The 24067-nt window shown below is 37.7% G+C and overlaps 2 protein-coding genes across 10 annotated transcripts in view; both read left to right on the top strand.

Annotated features, from left to right (window-relative positions):
* Positions 1-7560, top strand: part of PAXBP1 (PAX3 and PAX7 binding protein 1) — a 31106-nt gene extending 23546 nt beyond the window's left edge. The window contains exons 14-18 of the mRNA XM_039857704.1: positions 5-81; positions 462-528; positions 3657-3803; positions 4423-4577; positions 6390-7560. Of these exons, the coding sequence (XP_039713638.1) occupies positions 5-81; positions 462-528; positions 3657-3803; positions 4423-4577; positions 6390-6507 (564 nt within the window). The 3' untranslated portion in view covers positions 6508-7560. The remainder of the gene's footprint in view (positions 1-4; positions 82-461; positions 529-3656; positions 3804-4422; positions 4578-6389) is intronic.
* A 5172-nt stretch (positions 7561-12732) lies between these two features.
* The window catches only part of SYNJ1 (synaptojanin 1), a 77579-nt gene continuing 66244 nt past the window's right edge, over positions 12733-24067 (top strand). For 4 of the 9 annotated variants that reach the window (XM_039857697.1, XM_039857700.1, XM_039857703.1 and 1 more), the window contains exons 1-2: positions 12734-12847; positions 13879-14024. In XM_039857697.1, coding sequence (XP_039713631.1) covers positions 12750-12847; positions 13879-14024 — 244 coding nt within the window. In that variant the 5' untranslated portion in view covers positions 12734-12749. The other 5 variants (XM_039857702.1, XM_039857701.1, XM_039857695.1 and 2 more) reach the window with 3 other exon arrangements.

Raw genomic sequence — 24067 nt, 5'->3', positions numbered from 1 at the left:
GTAGGTGTACCTAAAAGCACTTTTATTGAGAATGCGAAGAACTTTAGATGATGATGTATTCATGCCCTTATATCCCAAAAAGTAAGTAACTCCTAAGAAATTAAAGATGATAATACTCTCCATTGTCTTTTAGATAAAGCTTCTTAAGTTCTGGAAAAACTAATAGTAGCTTGAACAATAAATTTACCTACGTAGTGTAAACCTGTAACAAAAAGGGAAATTGTTCAGTGGGGAAATTGTTCCCTTAAGCGGAATAAAGCAAATAATGCTTTTTGTTCTCCTATAGTATCTCAGAATAAATTTCCATTACTTTTTAAACTTAATGTCTTCTGCAATATAGTTGTAAATTTGAAGAAGTTACTTAATTCTTCAGTTTACCTGTTTTACTTGTAGAAATCTTTTCTTCTAGGGATCATGTGGGACTTTATAAAACATTTGGTCATGTTGTGTTTCTCTTTTAGTGTCTTAGAAAATAAAAATTCTGGGCCTTATTTGTTTTTTCAACGACAGTTTTGGTCTTCAGTTAAGGTATGTATCTATAGGGTATCTAAAAGATTTCAGACTTGGTTGACTTTATGTATTATATTTTGAAAAGTATTTTTATATTTAATTAAGTAACTCCATAGGCCTAGATCTATGTGTATATACAAAGTTTCCAGTTTGCGAAATAATTTTATTTCAAAAGTTTAATAAGGTTTTGATGTTTCCACAGGAGAAAATGAATTCTCATTTCCAAAGTAAGGTCCAAGCCAGTCAGTAAAATGCCTTGCATAAAAGACAATTTCTTAAAAAAGTGGAGTACCGATACTCTTTAAGTTTTGGGGAATAAAGCACTGAATGAGATAGAAGTGAAGCCTTCATGGAGTTTGTAATCCAGCACAGTTGACAGGTAGTGAACAAGTAATCTCAGGTGTGGTGAATTATAAAGGGAAAAATTCAAGATAGTATGAGAGCAAATGACAAGGGGCACAGAGGTATTGACTGGTGAGTCATAGAAAATCCCCTTCCACCCTGAGGAAGTGGTATTTGGTTATTAGAGCAGAAGAATAAATAGGAATTGGCCCCGAGGTGAGGTTGAGCAGAGCACACTAGAAGAACTGAGGAAAGTCAAGGATGGTTAGCCTTAGGGAGGAGATAGTAGTCCAAACGAGACAGGAGCTGCTAGGTCATGTAGAAAACTTTGGTCTGTCTTCTAAAAGTTGTAGGATGCCACAGAAGGATTTTCTCCCCCTCTTTTTTTTAAGGTATGATCTACATATAACGAAATTTGCTTTTTTTAGTGTATAGTTTTATCAGTTTTGATAAATGAATATAGTCATGTAATCATTACCCAAATTAAGATATATGACACTTCCATCATGCCCCTTTGTAGTCAAGCCCACCCCTATGCCCTGGCCACCCCTCTTTGTTGTCCTATGGTTTGTCAATGGAATTATGTAGTAGGCAGCCTTTTGAGTCTAGCTTTATTCACTTAATATAATGCATTTGAGATTTATCAGTGTTGTGTGTTACCAGTATTTCACCGTTTTTTATTGCTAAGTAGTATTCCATTGTTTAGTGGATATACCACAGTTTTTTTGTTCTGTTTTTTTTTTTCATTCCTCAATTGAGGGACATTTGGATTGTTTCAGTTTGGGGTAGCAATGAATAAAGCTGCCGTAAGTGTTTGCACACAGGTTGTTCTGAGTATATAAGTTTTCATTGCACTTGGGTAAATACTTAGGCAAAGATGTTTTCCAAACCAGCAGTATGTTAGTGTTCTAGTTATTTGGTTATTTTTCATTTTCACCACATTGCACACTTGGTATTGTCAGTTTTTTTTGTTTTGTTTTGTTTTTTAAGTCATTCTGTTCATTGTATAGTGGTATCTCATTATGATTTTAATTTGCAGGCCCCTAATGACTGACGATGTTGAGCTTGTTTTCATGTGCTTATTTGCTCTATGTATATGTTGTTGGTGAAGTGTCTCTTCATATATTTCGCTTATTTTTTAAAGTTGGGTTCTTATTATTGATCAATGAGTTGTATATTCTGGATACAAGTCCTTTATCAAGTGTAATATTATGATTTGCAAAGAGTTTTCCTTTTTTTCCTCAGGCTTTGGTTTGTCTTCGTTCTCCTAACAGTCCCTTAAAGCACAGACGTTCTTAATTTTGATAAAGTCAAATTTATCACTTTTTCTTGTTAATGATTTGTGCTTTAGGTGTCATATCTAAGAAATCTTTGCCTAAAACAAGGCCACAGAGTGTTTCCCTTGTCCTTTTTCCTGGAAGTTTCATAGTTTAAGTTTTGCATATAGAGTGTGAGCCTGGTTTGAAGTAAGATTGTTCCATCACTGTTGAAAAGACTCTCCTTTCTTTATTGACTTGCTTTTGTACCTTTGTTGAAAATAATGGACTATATATGAGTGGGTCATAGCAGGGATTTTATGTCAGCGAAGTGACTTGAACAAATTGCCTCTGGCTGCTATTTGGAGACAATGGATTGAAGTGGGTAATAATGAAAATGGGAATTAGTATTTATTGTGTATTAACTATGTGTCAGACACTGTGCTACTTTACATAGTTTGTAGAATCCTCATAATGGCCCCATGAGCTAGACACTATTCTTATTCCACTGATGAGATGGTGAGGCACAGAATAATCTGCCCAGGGTCATTCCACTTGTAAGTGGTAGAGATAGAAGTCTAACTCAGGCCAGTCTGACTCTGGCAGCTTTTCTCAACAGGAGTTCTGTTGAAGAATTAATACCTAATGCGCTTAGGCCTCCATCGTGTGTGACGAATTCTCTTATTTCCTTTGCATCTCCAATGTTACTAGCTATGCACCATTAAGTAATGGCAAAATTAAGTAATCACTCAAATAATTTTCTGTAGGGTTAATTCTTCCATGGAACCCTGCTTGAGAAAGAGTATTCCAGAGCTCTTAATCACTTGAGTAACTGCAGGGTCCAGAAAGAGATAATGGCTTAGATTAGGGAGGTGAGAGACATACACAGAATGGACAGAAGTGGGGTTCAAACCCCATTGTGAGAGAGAGCTCAAGAATGATACCTGGGCTTCTGGCCTGATCAGTTGGTTGGATGGGATTACCATTCACTGAGTTGAGAAATACTAGAAAGCAGAAGCTTTTATGGTGGGATGGGCCTGGGGGCTTTTACTTTATGAAAATGGCTTCCATTTTATATGTATTAAGCTTGAGTAGCTTGAGATGTCCAAGCGACACAGCTCAGTCAAGGTTCTTGTTATCTGGAAAACATGAAGCATCATAGTCAGAAAGAGTTTATGTCTTTTGGGGAGGTCATAGGACTAGCTCAGGCCTGCTTCTGACTGGAGGACATTTATCTAAGAAGCAGCACTTGCCTTGTGGTACTTTCTGTGGTGGTGAAAAATGTTCTGTTTCTGAGCTGTACAATACAGTAGCCACTACTGTATGTGGCTATTTAAATTTTAGTTGATTAAATTTAAATTAAAATTTAAAATTCAAATCCTTGGTCTTTCTAGGAAATATTCGGGCCCTATAAAAGTGCTTATCAGTACTTTGGTAAGACAGGAGTTCACTGTATTTTATAAGGTGTTTTACTATGTAACTGACTTACTTTGTACCTAATTTATTGTGTAACAATGCCTCTTAGTAATTTCTTTTTCTCCTTTCTAGCTATTAGGGAATTTTCTTCAATGGTACGGCATTTTCTCAAATAAAACTCTTCAGGAGTTATCAATAGATGGTTTATTAAATAGATACATTCTCATGGCTTTTCAGAATTCAGAATATGGAGATGACAGCATCAAAAAAGCCCAAAATGTAAGTTAAATAATACACATCATAGTTTTCAAAGCATGTAAGTTAAAGTGAATCATTTTCTTTGTTTGAAGAGAGATTTGAGATTTTACAGAAACCCCTTTGGTCTATATAAAACTTCGTGCAAAGTTAACAATCACTTTGACCACCCCAGGTAGTTCTATACCACCAGCGATAGCATTTTTTTACATAAAAATCTGTACTATTAGATATGTGTATTTCTACCTATCTAATATCCATTTATCTACATTAGTGTTTTTACAGTTAAGTTGCTGATAAAGGGAACCCAGTTCATTTAGGGCTTCCTGGAAAACTGGAAAATGAAGCAATCGATTATCATCATTATGTCTCTAATATACTCAAATGTTGCATAAATTATATATCTTTTGCTTTGAGTACTGGAACTATGTGTTGAAGTAAAAATTCAGGTATATTCAGGAAAGTTGTAAAGTTAATGGAGGAGGTCAAGTTGAAAAGAATATCCGTTTAAAGTAATTTGTTATGTAAAGCCCAGTAGCAAGTCTTCTAGTTAAATGCATTATGCCCATCATCTGGACTCAGCTTTTAGACACTTTGACTTATTCATTTTAACTATTTTATTTTGCATCTTTCTTCTCTGTAGGTAATCAATTGTTTCCCCAAGCAGTGGTTCATGAACCTGAAAGGAGAAAGAACTATTTCTCAGTTAGAAAACTTCTGTCGGTACCTTGTGCACTTAGCAGATACAATTTACAGAAACAGCATTGGGTGCTCTGATGTGGAAAAAAGAAACGCAAGGTGATTACTTAATGAAATGGTGATCTAGAGTCTTTAGTTGTCAGATTTAGTATTATTAAAATGTGTAAGTAGAAACTATACATTGATTTAGTATTGGTAAACATAATAGAACTACACAATTTTTATTTTTGTGGTTTTACCTAATCTTTTTCTAAAATATTTATGGAGCTTTTTCGAAAAGAATTCTGGTAAGGACCAGCCCTAACGGGAAAGAATTAATCTTTGCTTTCTGTCTCTTCCTTTGAAGAGTTGGGGAGGTCACAGGCTCTTAGAATGGCATGGGTCTTGGTCTCTGAAGATTCATTTTACACATATTGTAAACCTTGGAAAAGACTGTCCCTGAAATCCAAAGCATATTGAAGGTTATATCCCAAATATATATACCCTCTGTTGAGTTTTTCTGTATCTACATCATAGGCTAATGATCGTCACTCAGGATTTTTTGGGTGCAGCTTATTTTTTTATCAAGGGTTAGAAGTAATGAATAAATCAATCTTTTTTGTGGACATTGTTTTGGATGTCATCAAATTTTGGGATAAATCCCTAGTGTAAAAAGTAAATAATAACTAGTACAATTTTAAAGAATTTTCTTTATAAATGTTTCATTTCATATAGTTTTTCCAATATCATATTTTCATTTTTGTTTAGGTCATACCGTTAATCATACCTCATAGCAAAACTTTTTTCTTTTTCCTCATTCCTCCTTCCATGAAAAAGAACCTCATTTCTTTAAGGGAAGTTTGCTATCTTTTATGATAAAATTAAAAGCAAAGCAGGTAGTAAACATTTTAGTGGTAAATTCTTTGGCAGGTGGTATTTCTTCTCAAGGTATTGTGTTTTGTTAGATAAATCCTATTTACTTTTTAAACTTTGATTTACATATATTTAACACTGTTGTTGTTCGGAGTTAAATATCAATAACAGTGTTTACTTTTCTATAGAAAAGGTCTTCAGTGCCTACTGTGTGCAGCGCACATATAATAGGTTCCAAACAGAGGTTAAAAGTTTTACAAATTATAATCCTTCCCTGCAAGGTACTTACTATAATTTTGTAGAGAAGACACTACATTATGTGCTGTTTCTCACAAGCAGTTCAAACTAAATGTTATAACAGTCAGTCTTAAAGTGCAGTTCCTGGACCAGCAGCATCAGCATCACTTGGGAGCTTTGTTAGAAATACATATTCTCAGGCCCCACCCTAGCCTACTTAATTAGAACTCTGGGGCTGGGCTTGGTGGTCTGTGTTTTAACAACCCTGTATGTTGTTTCTCATGTTTGCTAAAATTTGAGGATTACTTAATGAGAAGGCAGAATGACTTCTAGTGAGGGGGTGATAAGGAAGCCAGGTTAAGCTTCACTACTGAACTTTGGGGGAATGTGAATTATGCTGGGTCTTGATGGATTGGTGATGAATACACACAAATATAATTTGTGTTCCAACTATATTCTAAAAGAACTAGAACTCTGCTTTGAGAAGGACTTGGAGAGCAGGGCCTGGGAGTAGTTTGGAAACATCGCATTTTTTTCTCTTTGGTTATTAATGAATATTGGTCTCAATGAAATTGGGGTGCTTTTGTTTTTGAAAATGAGTCTTTCATCTTTAGGCTAGTCATTTAAACACACACAGTTTTGTTTTATATGGCTAAATATCTTTTCAACATGCTATAGCTTTATCTTTGTTTTCCTTTAAAAATGTATGCTTGAAATATTGATTGAAAAACCTCAAAAATGGTCAGAAAGTTCATAACAAATTTTCTCTTTAAGACTTTTATACTAATTAATGAGATGCTGCTACATTTTTTTCTCTTTTAGGGAAAACATAAAACAGATAGTAAAACTCCTTGCAAGTGTTCGAGCTCTGGATCATGCTATGTCTGTTGCAAGTGACCATAATGTGAAAGAATTTAAGTCTTTGATTGAAGGAAAATAGATCTATGAGACTGAAAAGCCTATTTGCTTTAATATCATTCCCAATGTATAAATTTTGTATATATGTAAAGTTTCTTAAACTGTAAAATACTGATTCTCGTTTTAATACAAAGAACATTATTAATATTCAATACTGTGTCCTTAAATGCAATTTCTTCGGAATGAAAGGAATTTAGATTATTTCTAGGAAGTTTATGAATGTTTTCCTTACTGCCTGTCATACTTTGTTTACAGACGTATTTTATATGGTCATTCAAATTAACTCGCTCAATTAATTGTTCTCTGTAAACGATGTGTGCAGTGTAAATTGTGTAATTATGCATATATATATTTATACCACCATGGCGTTACTTTCACACTGGAAATTTGTGGTGTTTTTCTACAGAGTAAGCCTTTTAACAGCAGAAAATTATTCAGTAGCAAATTGTCTTAGGGAAATTACTACACTGTTGCAACAAAAGGGCTGGCAAGTGACTAAGTGTTCATCACCTTTTGGTTAGCAGTTGCTGTCACTGTCGCTGTGCTGCCTTAAACTTGAGAGTTGAGTGTGGACTTGATCAGTGGGTGAATGGTGAACTTTCTTCCTTGAATCAGCATTACAGTCAAATGTGGGTTTAATGTGAACTCTAATATATGCTACATAAGTTTTTGAAAAGAACATAGGAGTTTAATTTTTGGAAATAGACCCACAACCTAACTGCATGGTTTGGGGCTGACTGTCCTGTCTCATTCATGATTTTATTCCCTGACCAGCTTACAAATACGTGCATTTGAATTTTAGCATCCCGTCATTATATTTAAAATCCCACATATGTGAGTTATATATGCAATAAAGAATACGCCTTGCTGATCAGCCACACCCAAGCAATTTAATATCCGTGGTCTTCTATAATGTTTATACCACATTGTAAATATTCAGAGAACTTGTTTTAAAGTTTATGCTTTCTGATTCTGTGATTTTCAAAAGAGGAATTTTTGGAAATTAAGGACTATTATTTGATAATTATATATGTAATTAAGCTTTAGCCAAGCATTAAATTAATTTTCAATTATATTCTTTGTTGTATTTTGCTGATGATTAGTTTTAGTCAAGAGCATTTCAAATCAGTCTAATATAGTGAGACTGGTAGTATGTGTATCCTGGTCAACTCAAATATTTAGAAGAGTGTCATGCATTCTAGTTGCTGTCAGTTTTTATTTTAGGACCACGGCTTATTCATTCTGAATGAATTTTTTGTTATACCTTAGTGGCCCACTAAAAATTTAGATGAGAACACTTATTTCCAACTTCAGAGGAATGAAACATTGAAACACGTACATATAGAACATGCACATCATTTGTGTGTTAAATTTGTGTTTCCAAACCCATAGACTGATTTCTTATGTCTGCTTTTAAGGACGCTTGCAGTAAACTTTGGGACTTTTAATCTTATGAAATCCATTAGGCTGCTTTGGTTTCAGGAATGTGTTTGCACACTACAGCACAACTTGGATACAAAGCGAATTTAGCATAGACTTGTGCATAAGGGAAGTGATTCTCTTCGCAGCCAGAAAATTTTTATTTCTGAAATAGCTAAAGGACATCCTTTCTTATGAAGGGAATTGTGAAAAGATAAATTCAGAGGGTGACATTTTAATAAAGCTGAAGTTTTGTCTTCTAAATTTTTTCTTTTGGAGCAGTCATCCGAATTAACTCCAAAATAGGTAAGGAACGTTTTTGAAAAGGAAAGTTATTTCTCTATGACAATATAAACCACAGTCATAAAGACCAATTACTACTATTATATCAAATGATGGCGCCCCACCCATGTCCCTGTTGATGCCATGGTGTCCTACTGCAGATCTGTCTGAGGGCTTTCTCTTGGCCTATGCAACAGGCCGGAGTGTCCACCAGATAATGTCCTTTTGAGTATCCCTCAGCTGAAGAAAGACATGAGAAGATGAGTACCCCAATGTGTTAGGGTCCTGTGGGGAACAGTCACCATAGGAGTTGGCATTAGATGTACAAGAGATTTATTGGTAGGAACAACTTTTAGGGGAGGTGAGGGAGCTGGAGGAAGCTGGGAGAGCCTGAGGTGTGAGGTAACGTGTGACCTGTGTGCAGGACAGAGGGAAGGAATTAAAGTTCTCAGACGTGCGTGCAGGTCTAAGAAAGTTGCAGCAAGGCTGACGGGGTTGTCAACCAGAAGTCACTCTTCTGAGGACTCCCATGTCTCCAGGAGCAGGCCTGCCTTTGTCCCTGCTACACTCCGTCTTTGGCGGAGAACAGATCTTGATACAATCAAGGGCTCCTTGTAGACGATCTGAGAGGTGTAATTTCATGTTTACCACACCAGTTCCTGATCTCTCAAGACAACAGCTGTGTTCTGCATCATCTCCCAGAGGGAGTCAGTTGATTTACGCATAGCTGCCTGCAGTGATAACCTCATCAGCCAGTACTGGCCAAAAATCGTACAAGTCTTAAAGCAAGTACCTTCTTTATGGGAGTATACTAAAATGTAGACTTCCCTTAATTTTTTAAAGTCAGGTTTATCGAGGTATAATCTATAGACAGCAAAGTTTAGTTTGAGTATGTCTAATTTCAGTGAGTTGACATATGCCTAATTTTGTTTTAAATGCTAATTTCCCTTGAAATGAAACACTTGTAAGTGGTGAAATGTAGAGCTACAAAATACTATATGCAAGTATAAGTTGCTACATTATAGTAGTTCTTTATGGTTACAAGAACTCACTTTAACATGGCAATATCCATAAAGTAAAGGGAGCGTTGCCGTTCTCTGATTATGACCACCATTTTGGTCTGGTTTCAAGTAAATGAAAATGAGAACAGTTAATCAGAACTTCTGCAGAGAGAACAATGAAACATGAATGTTTGAGGCCTCAAACTTCAATAAGGCTATCGTTGAGAACATTTTGGAGATTGCTCTCCAGAATTGAAACTGTCAATGGATAGTAGGTGAACAGCTACTGATACTGGCTTCGCCCTCCTAGCTAAGGCAGACAGGGTAAAGATTCTTATATGGAATGGATATTGATGTGCAAAAGCCTACTCTGGACCTGTGGGCCCCCAGTAGTTTGTACTGTCAGCCCTAACTCCAGCAGAGGCTTGGAAGTTAGACTCACCCAGCACATTGACGACGATTAGTACAGCATTTCTCAGAACATATACTGTAGTCCAGTTAAAAAGATCTTCAGGAAAACCTATCTTAATATCCCATGCTTGATGATTCAAAACCCATAGTAAACGACAAAAGCGTTGACAAATCCTATGGAAACCATTTAGCTACTTTCCCCAAACACCACATGTTAAAGCTTACCTTCTACATTTAACCTTAGATGTCGAAATTCCAGCGACTCTCGCTTAGAAACCAAGGGCCAGGTTGAAGAGTGAACATCCTACAGCTCTAACAAAGAGTCAACCCTTTCTGTATTCTAATAGATCTCCGCAGATCCTGATATGTTAGCTCTGTGTAACTTGAAAAGCTATTAAAGATAACTGTAGTAGATTTAGTATTCTTCAGATTTGCCAAACGTTTTCTAGCATTTTCTATAGGTAAATGCAGGCTTTAAGGAAATGGTAAACATGGTAAACATCTATTCAAATGTATAGTCTTGCAACATATGGTGTAGTGTTTTTATGTCATTGTTCAGGATAATCATTTCTAGATTGGGCCATATATAGTTACTATGTGACTCTTTTTGACCTATAGAAATGGGTCATCGTCCCTACAAAAGGCTCTGAGGAAGAATCCCTCCTGCCCTGTCAGCTTCTAGTGGTTGTTGACATTCCTTGATGGTGGCCACATTGCTCTAGTCTTTACTTCTGTTTTCACATTGCATTTGTGTGTGTGTATTATCCCTCTGCCCCCTTCTTATAAGGGCATTTCTGATCGCCATTTAGGGCCTACCCAGATAATCTAAATTAATTTCAAAATCCTAACTCAATCACATCTGCAAAGATTTGTTTTCACCATATTTTAACATTGACATGTTCCACGGATTAGGAGGTGGATATCTTGGTGGGAAGGCGGTACTTTGCAGTCTACCACAGACATCACTGCTCACTTTCAAGGGTCAAGAAAATGTCAGCCCATCTCTGTAGGCCCTTAAGAACTCACCTAGAAATTTGTGTATGCCAATTTAACCTGTATTTTAAGTCAGCGCACTCCAAAGACATTCTTCAAATTTGGTGAAAATTTGTCCAGCTATTTTCAAATGCTGTGATGAACAAGGAAGTATAAATAGGAAAAAGGAACAAGAAAAAATAAGTTTTTAAAAGTCACTAGTAAAATATTCCTTATGTTTTCAAACCCTGAGCATATGTTTATTTCATGACTAAAATCAATTTTGAATGGATTTGGGAAAGCTGTGGCCTACTGACAACTCTAAGAATGAGTCCTGCTTATCTCCCCACCCACCTCGCCCCATTTAATTTGAAGAAAGAAGCAGCAATTCAAACCCAGAACCAAGAAAGTTTGACCGCAATCTCCTGACTCCAAAATCAAAAGAAACCAGGAATAGGCAGAACACTTGCTTCTAAAAGCCTAGCACCCACACTTCCTGCTCTGAGAAGGGAGGGGTTCCTAGTGTAACTTCACACAGATGAAGGTGTGGTGGAAGGCATCTTTGGTTTGGGGTGAGCAGGTTTGGTTTCAGGTCTCAACTCTACTTGAAACAGTAATTCTTAACTTTTCTGGATCCCAGTTATAAAAAGCAACTTGCTTGTAATGTACTCAATAACATCAGCATCTCTCCAGGACCCATACCTTGCATATGTTTTTCTGGTGCATGACTGTTTGGCATTCTTTCAGGGTGATAGAGGCATTATACCTAAAAAGGCAAATAAGAAAGATTCCATCCTCACCCACTCCCATGTATCTTTCTCTGTCAAATGCAATCTCCAATTGAAATGGATTCTCTGGAAAGAAAAGCAATCACGGACCAAAAGATTCTCTTAATATGAGCTTATTTCTGAGGCTGCTTGTCAGTAACCACTACAAAGAGCAAAACAGTTTTTCTAAGGAGATAGACGTAAATGAGATGTAAAAGGAGAAATCCCTCCAGTTCTCAGAACTAAATCTGAGTGTCTTTGCCTATCTCCTAGAAAAGAAGTGACTTCTTTTCTAATGAATTATAGCTCCTTTAGTGTCCTGAAACCAGGGTGGGTCCAGCTTCTCTAAAGTGAGTGAAGAAATGTTAAGTCAAGCCACGTGACCGGGGCCTGAAGGAGGAAATGATTTTGTGCAAAATGCCAAATTTAAATTCTGCTTTTGCTGTTAAAATTAAAGCACTAAGAGGAAGAAATAAAGAAAAAGCAAAGTCAAGAGGAAACAGTTTTTTAAGTTCTGGGTTCATCAAGTTTTCAATTCCTTTGACCCTACTGGTTTTGGCTTCATTCTTATATTTAAATATATTAACTGGAAACAGAATGAAAAGTCTGTGGGACACTGATATGAGCCAGGAAGCATGATCTGTTGAAGAATGATAAGACGAAAGGGTTAGTTGCTTTTAGTTATTAGATTCCACGGTTGGCAAAAGCTATGCGCCATTCAGTGACAATCAGCTGCTCCCGGCCTCAGTACTGCCATGTTTTGTTTGGCTCAGTCTTGAGATTCTGGTTTGTGACTTCCCACTCTCCACCACACGTACAGCTGAGCACCCTTTTCTATAGTAGTCCCGAGAGCTCCAGAACACACCAGAAGAAAAGGCAGCGAACAGAGTTGTTCCAAACTAAGCATTAATTTTCCTTCCTGCCACCTACCCAGACGCTGAGAATAAGAACTCGGCGCTGTTGGAGGAGAGACACCATGGACAGCTCTTCAGGCGCAGCCTGGTTGGCCGGCGTGCTGACTCCCTCGAGCCCTCCCCCTCGTCTGTCAGGCTGGTGGGGACGACTGGGGGTGGTCCTGACACCCATCTTGGGTGCATATCAATACTCAGCCCCCAAAGCTTTTCCCCAGAGTCCCTCCCTGGCGTCCACGGGGACGGTTGGTGAGCTCTGGAGAGCCCACGCAAGGGGCCCAGGGAGGCCAGATCCTCGCTCTCCCGGCATCCCCAGAGGTGGGACCTGCAGCTGCGGCCTGGGGACACGCCGCCCGAGGCGAAGGTCGCTGAGCGTGAAGGCGGCGGGCAGCCCACCTGCAACCCGCCCGCAGGGCGGCCCCCGAGTGGGCGGGGCCTCCCTCCTGACGCTCCGCCCCTTCCCCGCGAGGGGCGGGTGTTCCTCACCCCCGCCGCGGCGCAATGCGGAAGAGATGGGCCTGCTGGAGCGGAAGTGACGCTTCCGGCGGCTGTGGCGGCAGCGGCTGCGGGAGAAGGAGGAGGAGGAGCCGGAGAAAGAGGTGAGCAAGCCGGCGGGGGGCGGGGAGCGGCCACGGCCAGACCCTCTGGCGGCCGGGCGCGCGGGCGGACGCTTCCTGAGGCCGTCTCCGCTGTCGCAGCCTGGCGGGAGCGGTGAGGGGCGACCGTGGGCAGCCGGGGTTTGGGAGGGCGGGCGGGGTTTGTCAGGAGACCGCGGCTTGTGCGGGGCGCCGCGCGGGCCGGGGGCTGTGGTGACAGCGGCTGTCAGCTTGCCCGCGGGAAAGGAGCCGAGGCGGTTTGGGCGCCAGGTCATGTCTTCTGGCGCATAATGGACACATTGGGCTGCTGCGCGCCTCCGTTCCCCTGGGAAGGAGCCGCTTTCCCCGGCGGTCGAACGCCTGCGACCCCCGAGTGGCCCCGGTCGGGTCCGTGTCTCGGATCGTGACCCTTTCCGGGTGGCCATTCATATTCACGGTCTCTCGCCTGCCGTCCCTCCTGCCGGCGGTGGCCTGGGACAGGGCGGGAGGCGGCGGTAACCTGGGCAGCTTCGCTGGCCCTTGGCCGCCGCACTCGGGAGGTCCTGTGGTGTCGGATAATCCTTTCCCCCCGCCTGTCCCCTAAGGAGCTTTGAACCTGCCTGGTTAACCTTCCCTCCCGCCTCCTCTCCTCTTCCCCCGAAGGAACGGCTTGAAGTTTCCAAATTGGTTCCCTGTCAACGTAGTGACAAATACTGAAGCAGGAAGCTGATAAACATCTACGAACGAAATACGCTCAAATTTTTCCTTTCGGTAAACAGAAAGTAAACGGGAAACTCATCTTAACCAAACCGTTCGTGCACTTAGAGTGATGAAACCTTGCCTTGCTTTGCCCGGAGAATTGGTAGCTTTTCCTCTCTTGCTTTTTGGTAAAATTAAATGACGACTTCTCTTTTGGAATAAACCATTCTCTTCCTGAGCGCTCCCCCCTCCCCATGAAAACCTGGCATGCAGGGACTTCTGGATGCCTTGCATGCAGTTCCTGCTGCAGAAGGAAACATTAGCTTCATTTGCTTTGCTTTGCTTGATTTTCACAGGGCTGCCTCTGAAGAAAGGAGAATGGCGTTCAGCAAAGGATTTCGGATCTATCACAAATTGGATCCCCCACCTTTCAGTCTCATAGTGGAAACTAGGCACAAGGAAGAATGTCTCATGTTCGAGTCTGGGGCCGTAGCGGTGCTCTGTAAGTCATCTGTTACAGCCCAGCTGATCATGGTCTCTGTTTTGATTTGAAATAATTCAGATTTAACTATTTTTTTTTTTTAAGAGAAGACCCTGACCACTCTGTTACTGTCTTTATCTAGCATATTATGCTTTTTATTTTCTTTTAGTTAAACCTTATTTCGTTTTAAACTTTAATTTTCTTTTCTTTCCCCTGCTGCAGGTTTTTGTTGGGAGTGGGGAAGATGCAGGTTTTGGTTACAGGTTTTTGCTTTAGTGAGTTCTACTGCTGCTTCTAAAAGTAAATATTTCTTTCCAAAGAAATATTGCTGCAATTTATTATCACATCACATATACCCGTAAAATGGCTTGCTTGACATTTGTACTGTAATAGACAGAATTTCTTGTAGATCACTTATAGTAATGAACTGTAAGAGTGTTTATTTATCTAGTGTTTTTGGAATGTCTTATGGTGAAGACCTTGTGTTTTTATTAAGAGAATTGTAAACAAAATTTCATGTGGGATATGTGACTGATTTTATATTATTTTAAAAGTTATTCTGATAGTCTTTTTTAAAGAAAAGGACAACTGCACAAAAAATAGTAGATTAGTATGGTTTGGGTTATTTTGTGAGCAAATAGATGAAATTAAAAATAAAACGATTAATTTGAATATTACATTTTTTCCTTAGTATAAGTTTTTGGCAGATCAATCCAGTTTTGGGTTATTTGAAGTGTTTGTGTTTTTAAAAGCTTTCTAGTGAGTACTTGCTGTTTATTATGTTTTTGCTATGTAGAGGCACAGAGCAGGAAGGGGCTATATGTGTTCTAAGAAACAAGTATTAATATGAGTTATACTCAATCAATATGGACTTAGTTCAAACTGTTTTTTATACTTAAGCCAAAATATAACTTGCTGTAATATTAATTTGCATAGCATATTTTTTCATACTACAAATAAAATTCTTTTACTGATGAATTCTTAATTAAAAATATCTGGGGGAGAAAGGTTTGGTTTAGTATGTGAAACATTCGTCAGCTGCTTGTGTTTTTTGATGACATTACCTGATTTCCTGATTTGTTTCAATTCTAAATGTTTCTTTAATTATGGTTACTGGTAATACTAGAGATCCAAATTTTCAGCTATGTGCATTACCTATAGTTATTAGGATTATTGCTATTCTTTACTCCAAGGTCAGGAAACCTAAGGGTAATCATAGTTTCAAACCTCCAGCAGCCCTCTTTTATGCCAAAAAATGATTTAAAAAAATTCTTAAACCATTTTGGCATTAACATTTATTTTGAGGAAAAAGTATCAAACATGTTGTTTTGACTATTAATTCTATTCATTTTCATTAGATTTAGACTATGAAATTCTTTCATGAGAAGAAAGTTTGAATATTACCTCTATAAAGCTAGCATAAACGGATGTATAATCTCTTGGGTATGTTATTATATAAACTTTACAGCAGTACTTAAAGTATTAATGTTTAAGAGTTAACAGACCTTTTAATAAACCATTTAATATTCAGTTTGCAGTGATACCAAGGTGTGTATTATGCTGTAGTGTGTTACATTTTTTAAAAAAATGCCTGCTATGTTCAGGAAACTGTGCTTGGAAAATACCAAGGTATTCTCATCTTCAACAATCACAGTGCCTTGAATTTCAGTGCATCCTGCATGTTAGTCTACCAGAAGAATCCCTTTAAACATTTTTTATATGAAACAAGTATAACTCCATTTTTCAATAAGATTAAGTTCAAACTCCTCAACCAGTTATTCGAGGCCTTCCATAATTTGGCCCCACCCTGTTTGTCCAGCCTTGACCTCCTTTAAGGAGACTCTGGGGTTTCTCAGTGCTCTCCTAAAGTACCATGCTTTTTCCAGCCTTCATCATGCTGTCCCTTGTTATGCCCGCTTTCTCCAAGACTGCTAGAATGCTTTTCTCTACCTTTCTGGTCCAAGACTTGAGTGTGTTCCAACTCAAGTCTTCTTCCTTCATGAGAATCTGCCCCATCTGCCTCTTTCAATTCACTCTTGTATCTTCCTTCCTTCCATTCATTTTTGTAGAACTTAGTCTGTATCACAAGAAGAACACTTTTTATATAATGGTTTTGTTGGTCTCTACATGCTTGTATGCAGATATTTTTCTTGAAAGTAGATGATGAAAGTGACTCTGGGAGGACTCAGTCTTCATGTACCAAAAGTTTACGGTTTCTACAGGTTCTAGTTGCTCTGGCTTTCAAGAGTAAAGTTAAAAAAAAAATTAGACATCTTGGACAATACCTATTGCTAAAGACTAGCAATCACTTAATTTCCTTAGTTTATGCCAGAAGCGCCATGAGATACACAACATGAAATTTTATCTTTCATATTGGTAGCACATGTCACAAAATGGAGTGTAAGTGAAAATACAAAGAATATCATCTCAGATCATGGATCCTATTAAAGGACTAAGTGTCCACTGATCCAGCCTCAAGACTCTGTCTTTATGTTGATAGGATTCTAAGCTTAAATCAGTCATGATGCTGTGACTTATTCAGTCATTGAACCAGTAATGTTCAGCCCTGGCTGCACTTTATAATCACTTGGAGAGGTTTTACAAATACTGGGGCCTGGGCTCCAACCTCCCAGAGATTCTGATATAATTAAGTTGGATGGTAGTTTCTGAGCATAGTTCACATAGGCCTCTCTATGATAGATGATGGAATAACTTTTAGTTTGCAGATTTTATCCAAAATAATTATGTTTCCAGAATTATAGTCCTATTATTGTCTGTTATGAGGCCCATAATGAGTTTTCTGGAAACCCTCAACCTGAACCAAATGCTAATGCTTCCATAGTACTTTTTGTATAGCGCTTTCACATTGTGGAGCTGTGTTCAGGTGTCTGCATACTGTACTCCTTGGGGAACAGGCCCATCTCCTAGTAATCTTCGTTTCCCAGTGCTTACTACAGTGTTTTACTAATACTTGCAGAATAAACTTTTTAAGTGGCACAGGGGAAGACTAACCTAAACTAGATTACAAAGTTGACAAAAATGCAGTAGTCTATATTTGAAAATATGATACCTTTTCCAATAAAATTTATTCCCTTTTAAAGAATTACTATTTGAACTGATATAGAAGATGAACATTAAATATTGTTTGGATTTGTTTCTGAAAAATCATAATGGAAATAACTATAACCACATTATTAAAATTTTTCTGAAATGCCAATTAAAAATGATGTATGTTATTCATGACTTCTGTAAATATTGTTACCAATTTGTTTTAAAATTTTCTTTAAATGGAAAATAATTTCATTATCAATTTTTTATTGCATTTATTTATTTAAAAAACCTGAAGCTTTCATAGTGTAACCATTTTTAGTGTTACTCATTTTTGAAAATTATTAGTCTAGAAAAACAGTCAATTAAAATGAAAATTTGGTGTCTGTGGAACAGTGGTTCAATGTGGCAGGTGAGCATTCTGAGGTTAGTTATATTGTGCCTGCCCCAGTGTAAGCAGCAAGATTGATGGTCAGCAAGTTATAATACTGCATATTCTTTCCCGGAAACTAATTTATTTAGAGATAAAAGAAGATGTCTATTAGTTTTGTGTAGGGTTCAGTTTTCCTATTCTTTCTACAGAACTTATGAATCACCTGTTTAAAAGATGGAGATGTAGGGTGTGTAAATTCTTCTTAAAATTAGAGCTTTTGCTCTTGTGGCTATCACATGGTAATAAGGATTACTCGCTTTTATCTGTCTAGTAGTAAGATTAGTTTCAGGCTTTCTAAGTAGCATGATTTGAGTCAAATCAGCTCCCAAATCGTTCACTTTAATAGACAGCAAGGCTGTATCACTTAACTCTAGGCCTGGTTTTACTCTAAGTTGTCCATCTGAGTTTGTCTACCTGATTTTTTCTTTTATCATGGAAATATGAGCGATAAAACTATAGGACAATATTCTGGAGATGTTTGTCATAGAATCTGAAGTATCTCACCTTTTTTATGAAACTGCATACTGTAAAGGAGTAATAATAATGAAATAATGGTGCCATTTACTGGAAGCTTCCTCTGCTATTCACAGCATTAAGCCAGAGGTTTCTAAGCTTTATTGTTTCATGGCATCTTGGTGTCTCATTAAGTTTTTCACAGCACCCCAAGGCCGCAGTTCTGTTAATAAAATAGGTCTAAACAGTTGATATTTCTGTCCTAACAACTTTAGTAGCTGTTTGAAAAAATAATGCAAATAAGTTGAAAATAATTCATTTCCTTTGTAAATAGCCAGGGTTATTTACTAATGGGATGTGTGTGTCTGTTGAGCATTGGACAGTTTTTTAAACCTTGGAATCAGATTGGACAGTGCCACCTTCATTTCCTATACCACATTGATTTTTAAATGATACTTGCTTTTTATCACAGCAACCACTGAAAACCCAACTTTAAAAAGATAGAATGTCAGCAAAGGACTGCACTGCAATCTAATGTTAAAACTCTCAACTATATCAAGCTAATAGTTTGGGTAGTGTCCAGCATATGTTGAGAATCCCTGTGTTCCTTTCAATTTCAAGTATTAGACAGCCGCCCTGAGAGTTTGTCGAAGTATCCTGGAGTATCTCAGTATACAATTTAAGAGATGTGCCAGTAGACATGCTTTATTTTATTTAATTCTGTGGGTTGTGCTTTTGTCCCTATTTCACAGATGTGGAAACTGAGGCTTGGATAAATTAAATAATGGCTCCAGTGATATGGTCTTACTATTTGATTTTTTTCACTGTAATTATTATTTGTGCTGGTGCAAGGGGTGGTGGTTATTATTTGGGGAGTTTGAGAATGAAGAATGAAAAGGAATGCCAGTAGACGACTTAAAAGTTAAGAGTGAGATTGGCAGCATTTTGTAGTGAGGGAAGTGTCAAACTTTCTGTGTTTTTGCCTATAAACTATTAATGTATTAGAGAGGAGACATGGTTTGATTTAGAGTGGGTCATTAAAAACAAAAGTTCCTTTGCTGCGCCAAGTTAAATGTCAGGTTCTAGAATTTTGGATAAGTGTAGTAGGTAGTAATGACAAGCAGTATGCATAGCTGTTTTTTAATTGCCAAATGCTGCCAGTTGGCATGATTGCCCTTTAGATAAGTGGCAGTATCCTGTCTCTTTTTAAGAAAAATTTTCAAGTTGAGGGAGGAAGTCACTTTATATAGTTGACTTTTTCTACACAGAAATGAGGAAATTTAGACTCGTTATATAATACTTTATGTTAGGGTTACAAAAATTCACTTTCGTTTTGTAAATAATTTTTGGAATGTTCCTACTTAATAGAAACATCTTAAATGTCAACTTAAATATCAACGCTTTAAAAAAAACACCAACCTCACTTTTCCATTCTGGGCTGGGGTAGCAGGATTAGCCTATTAAGGTAGGACGAAACTAATAGTTCCTAAGTGCTTTTATGTTTTTACCACTTACCTTTGCTATGAGGAAATAAAAGGTGAAGACAAAATTTCTCTTTCACTGAACAATGAAACCTTGTTATGTGACTTTTTATTACACAATTTGAGGTCTGTCATATATTCTAACTAGCCCAGGACTATAACAGGATATTCGTGTCCGACCATGATGGTATAATAGTAACTGGATTTATTTTACCCTCTCACCTTAAATAACAGCAACAACAAAAATAAATTATACGAAACAGTTTTCAGACATTGAACGGTAGGCAGCACAAGACACTGATCCGTGAAAAAAGGGAAACAAATGAGGTGAGCTTCGTGATTGTTCTAGCTTACTACCTTGAGAGCTTCTAGGCCACAGCAACAGGAAGATGAACCCAGACAAAGCCTGGCAGTCTCCCAGAGTTCAAGAGACAGAGGAGGGACTTTGGGAAGCCCATGCAGCTAGATTTCTTAGTGCTGAATACCAGAGAGGAGATAGCTGGACTGAGAGCTCCAGAGATGTTTAGAGGGTTCCACTCGAGACTTCAATTGAATACTGATCAGTGCCACTGTGTGAGGAAGCTACTGGAGGAAGGGAAAGAACCACCAAAAAAGGGCAGGTGGAAAAATTCCTGGAGTTCACACAAAGCTGGGAATAATTTGTGTTCTAAACAGTCAAGATGGAGAAATCTTGTAATACTTGGGAGATTGGGTTAAATACTCAGAAAGGTACATTGCTTCAGTAGTGGGCAGAATAGCCCGCAACTAAATGCCAGTCTGGTCCTGCCTGACATTTTGAAAGACCCAAAGTGGTCAAACTTTCCAAATAATTTATCTCAGAACAAAGTTTAAGCATATAGGAATGGAATATTACTCAGCCATAAGAAGAGATGAAATACTGCCATTTGTGACAACATGGATGGCCCTCGAGATAATCATGCTAAGCGAAATAAGCCAGACAGAAAAAGTTGAAAACCACATGATATCACTTATATGCAGGATATAAACCTAAAAGCAACAAATGAACAGAACAAACAAACAGAGACTCATGGACATGGACAATAGACTAGTGGTTAACAGAGGGTAGAGGGAGGGCAGAGGAGGCAGGGAGGAAGACGGGGTAAAGAGGGTCAAATATATGGTGACAGAAATCTAATTATGGGAGGTGAACACAGTATATAAACATATATGCCTTACTGTTAAAGTGTACAGCCGAAATTTATTGGATTTCATTGACCAATGTCCCCATAAAAAAAAAGAAAAGAAAAAAGAATATAGGAATGAAATACATATATTGCAATACATACATCTAGTATTCAACTCTGTAAAAATTCAGTGTCTAGCATTCAATTAAAAATGGCATGCATGCAAAGAAGCAGGAAGATATACCCCATAATGAGGAGAAAAGTCAATCTGTAGAAACAGATGCTAAAATTAATACACAAGGATATTAAAACAGCTATTATAAATATGCTCCATATGTTCAAGAAGTAAAGAATTAGCATATTAAAGAGAGACATGAAAAAAATGTGAAAGACATAAATCAAACTTGGATAAATGAAAATAACAGTATCTGAAATGAAAAAATACACTGATTGGGATTAATAGATTAGACACTGCAGAATAAATGATTGGTGAATTTGAAGACATAATAATAGAAATTACCCTAAATGAAACACAGAAAAAGATAAATAAACAGAGCATCCGTGGGCTGTGGGACGAGTTCACAAGACCCAATATTATGTGTGTAATTGGAATCCCGAAGGGAAGAGATTGGGGCAGAAGATTTTAAATAACAGCTGACAGTTTTCCAAATTTAATGATAACTATAAATCCACAGATCCAAGAAGCTAAATGAACCCCAAACAGAAGAAACGTGAAATAAAGTACTGAGAGGAAAAAAAAAAACTGTCTATTTGGATTCTCTACCCAACCATAAAGATTTTTTTCAGATATTCAAAAGCTGAAAAGATAGGAGTCAATTATAATGAGTAGCAGTTTAAATAGTATTGCTTTCCTTTGTATCTAGTGCCAACATTTTCAAAAATTCTGTGATGGTAAAATCTGAATCAGTACAGTTTTGTTACATAGTTTGCATAAAGGGGAATGGACTAGTGCAGTTGGAATTAGCCTTGTAATTAGAGTGCCAAAAGGAGGTATAACTTAAAAAATTGCATATCATATTTTTACTGATGACAAACTTAAATTTGCTTGAGTTTTTTTTTTTTAAATAAGAATTTGTGTTTTATCTTCTATATAATAGATTTTGCAAGTGTAAGCCATTGTTGTTACTCTGTAATCTTATGAAATGTTAGCACACCTGTCCACCTTGGAGTGTTTTTCATAGCTACTGAACTAGTCAAATTACTCTGAGTAAATTTGCCATTTGAAGAGACTAACTCTTCTTGGTTAATTGGACACTAATTACTCCTTCATTTCCGGTTGGCAGAATTTATATGCCTTTTAAATTCCTGGATAATCTTGAGATAACGAAGTCAGTGAAAAGAAAAAATAGAAAACAAAATATTTGTTATTAAATTATTGGCTTAAACATTAAGTATTTCTATATATTGGACATTATACTTATTAAAATACTCTCCATTTTATTGTCCTCATAGCTTTTTCTATATAAATTGTATTTACTTATGTAAACTAGCTCTTAGTAATAAGTAATTATTATGGATTGTGTTTCATTCTGTTTACTAGTAAACCATAGGATTGCTGTCATCTGTTGAATTCCTTACTGAAATGTAGTTAAACCAAATCTTTTAATATCCTGTGAACCATGTGCAAAGTACAGGCAGGATGAATCTTATAATTAAGTAAATCCTTAGCTGGGTGTGCATTAGTGCTCATCAGTGGTCTGTCCTAGGCCAACACTGGGGCTGTGTCTTTGGCTTATTTTGTTATAACGATTTCATCATTCTCTTGGAGAATAGGGTAGAAAGTATAGTTTTCAGATTCGTAGATGTTGCAAAGTTGTGGGATTGATACAGAACTGGGTAGAATAATTATTTATTTTAGATGACAATTGAAATTCGGCTTTTTCCTACTGAGGTAATGGGTTAGAACCCACAAAATGAAAACGCACATCCCCTCGCAGTGGACCAAGTTGAGTTTTGTATCCATTTCCGATCCAGCTGCTGTGGCCTTAGGGATATCCTGTGCTGTTTGGATTGGGCAGATGATTGAGAAAAGAAGGTAGAAATTACTCTGATTGTTTGGGTTCCCAGTATACCCCATGTTGTATGGTGACTACATAATAAGGGTTGAAATAGATACTGGGTGTATGGCATTCCTTCACACCTGCTCTTCCTTATCTCAGTGGATTGCACTCCATCCACCTAAACCAGAACTTGACGTCATCCTCCACACATTCACTCCATTACCAAGTCCAGTCAGCTCAACCTCCTAATTTCATTGAGAATCCGTGCAGTTCACCATTTTAACTGGTTCTACCCTAGCGAAGCCACTGTAGTCCCTTTCATGGGCCATTATAATAGCCTTCTTAACTGCTCTCCCTGCTTCCACTCCCCACACCTACTCTCCAGTCTTTTTAAAAGCACAGTTTAGATCCTATTATTCCATTCCTTAGTATCCTTCAGTGGTTGACCACTGAACTTAAAGTCCAAACTTTTTAAAATGACCTCCAACAACATTATCGAGTCCCGGCACTCCTCCCCCACCGCCCCTGCCTTTAATCTTAGACTATTTTGCTTCTTGGTTTCTGTGTTCCAGGCACATTGGCCTTCTTTTAGTTCTGAATGTACCAAATTCTTTCTGGTCTCAGGGTCTTCACATATGCTGTTCCTCCTGCTCCAGATTTTGTTTTTAAAAATAAACCCATTCACACATGTACAAAAGTACATAAGTCATAAATTTACAACTTGATGAATTATAGTGAACATATCCATGTTACCACTTCTAGGTTGAGAAATAGACTATTATTACTAGCTCTCTAGAAGATTCCCTATGTTCCTTCTCAATTGTCATCTGCACCATGATCTACAAAGATAATCACTGTTCTGACTTTTTACATCATAGATTAGTTTTATGTGGTTTTCAGCTTAACGTAAATGGAATCATTCAGCATATATTCTGTTGCGTCCAGCTTCTTTCATTCAATGATATACATGGCAGTAGTTTATTATTTTTTATTACTCTGCAGTATTCCATTGCGTGAATATTTTAGTATTTGTTTTGTTGACATTTGCTGTGTTTCCCTTTATGAATGACACTAGTGTGAACATCCTTGCCTGTATCTTTGGTGCACATTTCTGTTGGATATATTCTTAGGAATGGAGTTGCTGGGTCGTAGGGTATGTGTATGTTGCCTGGAATATTTTTACCTCCACTTTACATTTGGCTAATTTCCTGTTAATTCTTCAAATTTCAGTTTAAAGGTCACTTCTGCAGGCTGGCAGGCCTATTCTAACCAAAACCCTCCACCAACGATTTTAAATTAGGTCCTCCTCTTGGAGTCCGTTGCAACTCCATCATCGTACTTACCGTAATTTATAATTTTGCACTTGTATGATTATATAATGTCTATCTTCCTATTAGAAGGTAATGAGGCACTAGCTTTTTTTATTCCCAGGTCCTGGTACATGGTAGGCATTTAGTAAACTTGTTGTGTGTAATGAGTGAAA

The sequence above is a fragment of the Pteropus medius genome, unplaced genomic scaffold (assembly GCF_902729225.1).
Source record: "Pteropus medius unplaced genomic scaffold, Ma_sr-lr_union100, whole genome shotgun sequence".
Lineage (NCBI taxonomy): Eukaryota > Metazoa > Chordata > Mammalia > Chiroptera > Pteropodidae > Pteropus > Pteropus medius.
The sequence above is the reverse complement of the archived record's forward strand: the minus strand, read 5'-3'. Positions and strand labels throughout refer to the sequence as shown.